The sequence below is a fragment of the Strix aluco genome, chromosome 26, assembly GCF_031877795.1.
Source record: "Strix aluco isolate bStrAlu1 chromosome 26, bStrAlu1.hap1, whole genome shotgun sequence".
Classification (NCBI taxonomy): domain Eukaryota; kingdom Metazoa; phylum Chordata; class Aves; order Strigiformes; family Strigidae; genus Strix; species Strix aluco.
In genome coordinates this window covers 1,698,440-1,707,605 of record NC_133956.1, presented here as the reverse complement: position 1 = coordinate 1,707,605, position 9,166 = coordinate 1,698,440, and the positions used below count along the sequence as shown (strand labels likewise).

Sequence of the window (9,166 nt, the reverse complement as noted above, 5' to 3'; positions counted from 1 at the left end):
GGACGCGTCACCCACCCCTGCCCGTGGCCACGCTGCCCACCCAGGACAGCCCCGGGCAGGGTGCACCCCCCCGGGGTCCCAGACACCCCCCTGCTCCAGCAGACCGGGGCCCACCAGCTGCCACCCACCCGCCGAGCCCCTCGCGCCATGTAATTTGCTAATAACGATAATTACGGTGTGCGCTGGTTAGAAAAATGCAGCGGAACAATCACCTGGTTAACGCCTCGCTGGGCACAGTGGCGGGAGCCGCACGGCAGCACGTGCTGGCCCTGTGGCCACCTGCCACGCTGCGTGGCAGCCCCTGCCCAAAGCGTGGGGGCACGTGGCCCGGGCAAGCGCCTGGAGCGGGGTTTTGAAGCAACCGTGTCCTGGTAGTTTGTGTCCACATCCTTAGCCAGGCCAGCCGTGTCACCGGCCACGCCACCAGCCACCCCACGGGATGGCCGGGGCTGGAGGACACGCGTTTGCCCAGGGTGGCACAGGCAGGATGCCGTGGGGAGAGTGAGGCTGGAGCTGGGCCCTGTGGCTCTGCAGAGCCACCCCCAGCTCAGAGCAGCCCCCCGGCCCCATCACCGCCCCCCCCCAGCGCTGAACAGTCCCCTGGGACCCCCTGCCAGAGCCAGAGCTGGAGCTGGGGTTGCCCCCCTGGGGCTGCAGTGAGCCCCCCAAAAGCCTCGCAGCCCGGGGGGGTGAGCCCCAGCTCCAGCCCTCGCCCAGCGCCGCAGCGCCCTTGTTGCCACCAGCGTGGCTGCTCCAGTCTCTACCCACCTCCCCAAGCAGTTATATAAAATGATTAAAATTTAATGCGTTTCTTCAAAAGGGGAACAACCGAGGGTGGCGGGGCCAGGACTGGGCGCAGGGCAGGGACACCCTTGGCCATGTCCCAGCTCTGCGGAGACACAGCTCACCGTGGCACGGTGTCCAGCCCACGGCTGCACGGAGCCAGAGCGCAGCGCCCGCGCCCCACGGGCACCCCGGCATCCGGGCACCCCACACCCGGTTAACTGTGCCGTGGTCTCCCAGATTCCTCATGGAGAACCCGTCCCCCCGGGGCCTGGCCTTGCCCCACACCTTCTCCTCAATAACCCACCACCGACAGGCCCGGTGTCACCCAGCTGCCCCAGTGCCCAGCTGCCACCCCGCCCGTGCCGCGCCGGTGCTCCCCGGGGCACCCCCGGGCACTCCATCTCCTCCTTCCCGGTGCCTCGCGCTTCCTTCCCACGCACGGGTGGGTTGGAGCGTGCCGGAGAGCCGCCCTGTGCTGGGGGGGCGAGAGCCCCGGTTGGGGAGGGGGGGGGGCAGCGGATGCGCCCCGTCCCCCACCCTGTCCCCGTGCCCCCGCACGCCCCAGAGCCCGCGGGGCCGCGTGGTGCGGGGGAGCGGGGCTGCGGCGGCGGCAGGAACGAGCCAGGGCTGGGAAAACACCATCTTCCTCCCACGCAGCCGCCCACGGCCCTGCGCCAGCTCCGCCGCCCCCGCCGCACCGGGGCTCGCCGGGAAGGGGGGCGGCAAGCGGGGGGCTGGGGGGGCTGCGCTGAGCCCACCGCGGCTACGCACCCGTGGGCAGGGCAAGGGATGGGGTTTGGGGTGAGGCGGTGGGGGGGAACAGGGCCCAGCAGCCCCCCCAGCGCAGGATGCTGCGGGAGCGGGGCTGGGGGGCTGGGGGTGGGGGGGCCGGGGGCTGCCCTGCACCCCGCTCTGCCCCGGGGCGCGGGAGCGGCTGGTGCTGCTGCTCGGTGTGTGACACAGGCGCCCGCCGGCGAAGAGACTGGGGAAGCCTTTGGCTCGTTAATTTTTAATCCTGAGAGCAGGAGGACGCGGCGCGAGGCTCGGGCGTGCTGCGGGACGGGAGCGGCCGCGGAGCCCCAAAACAGCCCCCCCCGGGCAGCCTGGCTCAGGCCACGGGGTGTCTTTGATCATGGAGACCCCCCCGGGAGGGGACACCAAGCCCTGGGCATCCCTCCCCGTCCTGCCTCACCACGTCCCACCACGGCTCAGCCCCCCCAGCGCCTGCGAGTGCGGAGAGCAGGATGCGTGCGTGAACGGAAACGGTGGGGACGCGGTGGGAGGAGGAGGGGGTGCAGGAAGCCAGAGCTCCCCCCACACTGCTCCCCATCCCTACCCTGGCACCAGGGACCCCGTCCTGCCAGGACTATGGCGGGGGCAGGACCCCGGTGCCCACCCCGCTACGAGGAGGCGAAGGAGGACGCGCGGGCACTGGGCACGGGCCCGGTGGGGGCCGGCGGGGAGAGCGGGAGGCAGCGGCCCATCTTGCGCAGGGTCCGTCCCAGGTCATGGCGGAAGCGCCGGATGGAGAAGCAGTAGACGAGGGGGTCGAGGCAGCTGTTGAGGCTGAGTAGGGCCACGCTCAGCGCGTGCAGCACGTCCAGGGCGGCGGGGGGTCCGCAGAGCGGCACGGGGGGCTGGCTGCCCACCCAGGGGGCCAGCGTGAGGTGGTAAGGGGCCACGCAGACCACGAAGACCAGCAGCATCCCCAGCACCATGGCACGCGCCTGCTGCCGGTGGGAGCCCGGCGAGGCGGCGGTGGGCACCGAGAGCGCGCGGGCGATGGAGGCGTAGGTGCCCAGCACCACCAGGAAGGCGGCGGCGAAGAAGCCCACCATGGCGTAGGCGTAGCCCCGCTGCCGCCCGTGCTGCTCGAAGCAGGCGGTGGCTCCGGCGCGGGCCGGGAAGGTCTGCTGGGCGGCCAGGGTGGGCACGGCGCAGCCCAGCCCCAGTAGCCAGGCCAGGGCACAGGCCAGCGCGGCCCCCCGGTGCCCCGTCAGCGGCAGCTCCCGCCGCGCCGCCCGCACCGCGCAGTACCGGTTGAAGCTGATGAGTGCCATGAAGGTGACGGCGCTGTAGGTGGCCAGGTAGTAGGCGGCCCCAGCCAGGCGGCAAGCAGCCTCCGAGAGCAGCCAGTCCCCCCCGGCCAGGTAATAGGGGATCCAGAGGGGCAGGGTGAGGTTGAAGAGGATATCAGCCAGCGTGAGGTTGATGAGGTAGATGCGGATGGCCTTCCTCACCTTGCCGCTCTGCAGGAAGACCAGCAAGGCCACCAGGTTGCCCGGTAGCCCCACGCACAGCACCAGGCAGTAGACAGCGGGCACCAGCACAAACTGCACCGGGTCGCTGGGCACGCACTCGCTGGGGTGCCCCCCCGGCAGCGGCCCCAGCGCCGAGCCGTTCATCCCGGCCTCCTGCAAAGACGAGGGGACAGTCAGCAGCATGGCCCTGACACAGCCCTCAGGGACAGGGAAGGGACACTGACCCCAACACCTCTCCGCTGGCACCGGTGGCAGAGCCTCTCCGCGGGGATGCCATCATCTGCCAGATCGGCTCAGCCTCCGCGGCTCCTCGGAGAGAAGAGGCTTGGGGACCCAACTCCAGCCACGTCCCCGACACCATGAGGGAGCCCAGTGGCCACGACCAGCCGCCCATGAGGGGCAGAGCCGTGGCCGGTGGCACCCAGAGGTGCTGCTGGGGGGGCTTAACACCTCTGATGCAGCCATGTGCCTGCCCCGCTCCCAGCACCCCAAATCCCCCCGCAGAGCCCACCCTTGGGGAGGCCACCCACCAGCTCTGCGTGCACTGGAGGGGAGAGACCTCGGGCATGGAGAGGGGGGTACAAGCTGGCAGCCCCCCACATTTGCCACCCCACTCTTCGCGGGTCCTGGCCATGGCAAACCAGGTTGTGCCGCAATGGCTGTATCCCAGGGCTGCAGCGATGTCACCTCCCATCGCCGCCTGCCCACACCTCCCCGACAGCACTGAGTCACCCAGCGGGTGCTTTCCAGCACGGCAGCGCCCGACTCGGCACACGCAGCACCCAGCACCGGGCCGAGGCACAGAGGGCAGGAGCTGCCGGGGCAGGGGGGGATTCAGGGCTCATCCTGGTGGGCTTCAGTGGTTCTGTGGAGCCAGCGCAGACCCCCAAGGAGCCCCCCGCTCCCTCAATGGTCCCCTTTTCCCTTTCCCCCCCACCCCTGTTTGCGTGGGGGATGCTCCATCTCACCCACACCGAGCTGGTGACTTACCACACCGGGTTGGCTGCGTCCTCTCCGGCTGCTCCTCGCTGTCTGATCCAGCCAGGCTGGGGAAGGCTTAAGTGCTGGGGGAGGCAGGGGCTGTCTGATTCCACCCCCCCCCACCCCACCCCCCCCCCCGCCATCCTGAGCCCCGGTGGGGGTTAGTGCCTGTGGGACAGCAGCTGGAGTGGGGAGAGCACCTGCGTGTGTATGTAACGGGGGATTCCCCATTGGAGCCATGCTAAGACCCCCCGCGCCGGCTGACGGGGCTGGGGGTACACGTGGGGGCCCCAGCCCCATCTAGAACCATTTCCCAGGGCCGTTTTTCCACCCACGCTGGGATGAAAGTGGCGAAGGGTCAAGTTTCTGCACCCAGCAGCTGGGGGAAAAGGGGGGTGCCCCAAAAGGGATCAAAGCTGGAATCTGCCTCCTCCCAGCTCTTTTGTTGGCTTCAAAGCTGGACTTAGGGGAGCAGCACCCTGGGCCCCCCCCAGGCTCTGTGAACGTCTGACTCGCTGCTTTGCGTGGCCCTGCAGATTGTGGATGTTCCTGTGGGACACCAAAGGTGCCACCCCAAGGTGGTTCAGGTCCCGCTGGGGGTACAAGGATGTTGTACCCCCCTGCTCATCCCAAGATGGCCAGTCTCCTCCCACAGCCACCCCAGCTGTCTTGCTGGGAGATGCGATCTTGGGGCTCATCCTGGGTGTTGGAGGGGTCCCTGTGGGTGCTGGGCCCCACTGGAGCAAGATCCCCAAAAAGCATGCGCCTGCCCAGGCACAGGGTTTGGGGGGGGGGTCATGCTATCACCCCCCTGGATGTGCAGCAAGAGGCCTGGCACATTGCTGGGTGGCTCCAGGCGGCCGGGGGGGGGGGCTCCTGCCCCCGCTCAGGCTCCCCCCACCGGCTGTCTGCCTTCCGCACCAGCTGCCACCCGCTCCTGCCTGTCCCCAGGCCTCTCCCCAGGCTCTGCTCCAGGGGACTGGGGCCTCCAGCCCCGCGATGTCCTCTCAGCCCCTGTGGCTCAGCGTGGGGGGAGGCAGAAATAAACAGGGGAAGCAAAACATGAAAAACAAGAGGCTTTATTCCAAAATATAAAAGCCCTCAAGAGAGCAGAACCAGCCCTAGCCCGGCGTGGCCAAACGCTGGGAAGAGCCGGACACCTTGTGCGAGTTTAGCAACGGAGCTGCCGGAGCGGCGCGGCCACCGGCCCAAGGCACCACTCTGGGTCCCGCAGCGTGGGGACAACCAGCACCAGGGTCCCCGGCAGCAGCAGGAGAGGACACAACACGCCTCAGCAGTAAGTTACCCCGCGGGAAGCAACGTCACCCCCAAAAATACCGTAAGGGCATCGCTTCCCGCCGGCCGAGGCGTCTGTTCCCGCCTCCGGTCACTCGAACTTGGGCTTGGGGGGGTCCGCGTGCCCGCGGATGTTGAGCAGCAGGAGGAGGCCGAGGCAGAGGGTGGCCGGGGCGCACATGGCCAGGGGCTCCCGCAGCACCAGCAGCGTGTAGATGGCACCTGGGCGAGGAGCAGAGCGTGGGAACTGGGGTCCCTGCCTGAGGGTCCCCCGAAACCCCACGCGGGGCGGCGGCCGCCCGCCCGCTCTCACCGATCATGACGACGCTGAGGACGAAGTTGCTGATCTCCTGCAGGAGCTGGGGCCCAAAGGCCAGCAGCAGCCCGGCCACCACCTCCACCCAGCCCACCACCGCCAGGTACCGGCCCGGCTCCGGCACGAACCCGAACTCCGCCAGGGGAAAGACCTCGGCGAACCGCACGAACTGCGACTTCTGGGAAGGGCGGGAGGGGAGCGGAGCTGCCCTGAGCCCGGGGCTGGGGGGCACAGCCCCCCCTCGGCGGGGTCTGCTCCGCTCTGTCCTGCGCCCCAAAGGGCTCAGCCCCTTCCCCGGGACGGCTCAGCCCCGCACCCCGAGGGGTTCTGGCTTGCTCACCCCAAAGGGCTCAGGCCTGCACCCCATGATCCCACCCTGCTCCCCTCCACCTCCAAGGGCTCAGCCCTGCACCCCGAGGGGCTCAGCACTCTTTCCCCCCTCAACCAAGGGCTCAGCCCTGTACCCCAGCACCCCAAAGGACTTGTCCCCTTCTCTGGAAAGGCTCAGCCCTGCTCCCCCTCCCCAAAGGGCTCATCCCTGCACCCCGAAGAGCTCAGCCCTGCACCCCGGGACCCCACCCTGCTCCCCTCCACCTCCAAGGGCTCAGCCCTGAACTCCAGCACCCAAAGGGCTCAGTCCTGCACCCCAAAGGGCTCATCCACCCCCCTAAAGCCTCAGCCCTGCACCCCCAGGGGCTGGGTCCTGCACCCCCTGAACCAGCCCAGCCCCTCGTCCCCCCCCGCAGCCGTGCCCGCGCTCACCATGTGCCGGTGCAGGTCGGCCGAGAGCTGGTCCGAGAGCTTCACGGCGCCCGTCAGCAGGAAGAAGAGCCCGAGCAGGACGCGGAGGGCGGTGAAGGCCGCCGCCATGGCGGGGACGGGCGGGCGGGCGGGGACGGGGGCGGGACTGCGGGGCCCGGCTCAGCCAAGGCCCAGCCCAGCCCAACCTGTCCGGGGTCAGCCGAGCTCTGCTCCGTCCCGGCAGGGGCAGGGACCCCCCCAGCCGTGGGGTGCTGCTGGGGCAGGGGGTGCTTAAACCTGCAGCTTCACCCCCCCCGAGGCTGTGAACCCCCCCCAAGCCAGCACCATCCTCCCACCAAACCAGAACTGGTTGAAAAAAAACGGTAGAAAAACCCCCAAAACCCCACAGTTGTGGTTTTGTGGGTGCCACGAAGGGGCTGAGCTCCACGTGAGCACCCAGAGTGCTGCCGGCTTGGGGAGGGCCGCGGTGCCCCCCCTGCCCGCAGCGGGGTCAGGCAGGGAGCTGGCAAACGCGGGACCTGCCGCAGGGATTTTCTTCTGGCGGGGGGGGGCCGGGCTGGGGTGCAGGAGGGGGCTGTCGCTGTGCCCAGGCCTGTGTCACCGCCCGCACCCCGCGGCGCAGGCTGGGCTCCTGGAAAAGGTGGTGAGAACAGCCACGTTATTGTAATTCAAGTGGAAATATTTTTTTAACGCCACTAAATCACGAAGGAGCAGGAACTGTTTCCCGGGCAGCGGGAAGCGCGACCCGGGGGGCACGGCCAGCCAGGCCCGGCTTTACGGCAGGACTATTTTTACTCCTGGCAGCCGAGGAGCCACTCGCGATGATTTGGAGCTTCTCCCTGCCCCGGCGCAGGCCCAGGAACCATAAACAGCAACAGGCCAGGGCAGGCTCCAGCCCTTGTCTGGGAAAGGCCCCTGGGGGGAAAAGGAGCATAAAAAAGACCAAATGGGTCCCAAACAAGGGCTCCGGGGCCCCCCCACCCGCAGAAATCATCCTCCTTCTGCTTTAAAACTCAGCAGCTCCCCCCACCATGGGGGGGTTGGCCCCCACCCACAGGGCCGGGCCCGCTCCCTGCCAGGCCCCATTTTTGTGCAAATATTGCAAAACCACTTCCCAGCATGTTTGCCTTTCCCAGGCAGCCAGGACCCAGTCCAGCGCTGCCCCCCCCCCACCCAGTCCCCATCCTGCCCCAGGGGGTCCCACTGCCCGCACCAGCCCCAAGCCCGGCCCAGCAAAGCCCCCCCCAGCAGATAAACGCTGGTGCCCAGCTGGGACAGGACTTGGGCACAACGCACACGGTGCCTGGGGCCTGCCCTCCATCTCGGATTGGTTTTAATTAGAGCTACTTAATGAAATATTTAGTAGAAGCAGGTGCCCAACTTCACCAGCCAGAGGACAGTAACCCCCCCCCGGCGCGGTGCCCAGCTGTTAAGAGGAAAACCTGTGCCAGTCACTGAGCAGAAATTGGGGCTTTTTGCCATTTTCCCAACCACAGCCCTTCCAGGAAAGCAGCAAAACCGGGTTTGCTTAGGAGTTGTAGGAGGTGAAGTTCAGCACCTTGAATGCTGGAATCACATTCGGGCTGGAACGCTTTCACAGGGAAAGCAGCCGATGCTGCAACAGTGGAAATTAGGACAAGTTACTGGAAAATAACAGAATTTGATGGAAAAAAAGGCTGCCTAAGCCTGCAGCAGCTGTGGAGACAAAGACACCAAAACCCAGCCCCTTGCAGCGCAGCTATTGAGGAACCACAAAACCTCTCCTGGCTGAAGCCTTTTCAGAATCCAGACAATCCCCCAAAGCACTGAAATCAAAGAGCAAAACGCCCGAGATGGTCCCATACCCCAGCGCTTGATTGCAGGAAAGGGAGAAGCAGCAGGTAGAAGCTTTTAACACGGCACCAACCTTCCCAGCCACTGCAGAGCCCCCCCGCACCCCTCCCTCCACATCCCCCCTCCTCTCTGCTAGAAAATCAGGAAGTCAACAGCAGAATCGCAGCTACAGCAGCTGGGACCACCCTTACTCCATTTCCTTAACGAAACTTCCCCCGAGGGAAGTAAACAAACATTTCAACCAAAGCCAAACATATTCCTGGCTGGGATTTAAAGCACAGGCCAGCCGTGTTCCAGCCAGGCACCAATCCTGCACCACTGGCCACCCAGACACGTCTCCGGTATTTTCTATGAGTTTGCCACATTAAATCCAATTTATTTCGATCTTTCTAGCCTGTCAAGGCAGTTCCGTGCCAAGTGTTTGTGACTCTTCAGGCCACTGTAGGGGAAAACCTTGTTAGCACGCAGCTGGATGAACAGAGCCTACCGCTGGCACATTTTAACACATTAAACTACTTGGTATTTGAACAGAGGATTACATTTAATAAATGAACTATGTACGCAGTACAGCTGTCCACACTCAGATGAAGCGATACGAACCGCGGCACTGTGTGCTGCCAGAGGTAAGACCAGCACTTTCCTGGCTCGCAGAGAGCCCTAACTCTGACATCTCAGGCTCAGTTACTCCAGCCATCACCAAGAAAACTGCTGAAAACCAGCCAGGCACATGTAAACATTTAGAATTCTATGATCTAAAAATACAGCAGTACGGAGGACTCGAGATGGGGGAAGGAATGGGTGAAACTTCCAGACTTAAACTAGCTGAGGTGCAAATGTAACTTAGAAAAACCAATTCAGCTGGTCATTCAGCAAAAGCACCTCTGGCTGCAGAGGCCAGGCACAGAGCTGGCCTGAAAACCAGGGCATTTTA

General features: G+C 65.8%; 2 protein-coding genes across 2 annotated transcripts; both read right to left on the bottom strand.

Annotated features, from left to right (window-relative positions):
• Positions 1–2,186: 2,186 nt before the first annotated feature.
• Positions 2,187–3,191, bottom strand: LOC141934848 (platelet-activating factor receptor-like). The gene has a single exon (XM_074850629.1). The coding sequence runs from the start codon at positions 3,189–3,191 to the stop codon at positions 2,187–2,189; it is 1,005 nt and encodes a 334-aa protein (XP_074706730.1).
• A 1,900-nt stretch (positions 3,192–5,091) lies between these two features.
• On the bottom strand, positions 5,092–6,679 carry TMEM35B (transmembrane protein 35B). The gene is made up of 3 exons (XM_074850759.1): positions 6,403–6,679; positions 5,638–5,818; positions 5,092–5,546 (listed from the first exon to the last, which is right to left on the bottom strand). Exons 1-3 carry the CDS (start codon positions 6,508–6,510, stop codon positions 5,416–5,418), a joined length of 420 nt encoding a protein of 139 aa, XP_074706860.1. The 5' UTR covers positions 6,511–6,679; the 3' UTR covers positions 5,092–5,415.
• Between the last annotated feature and the right edge of the window lie 2,487 nt (positions 6,680–9,166).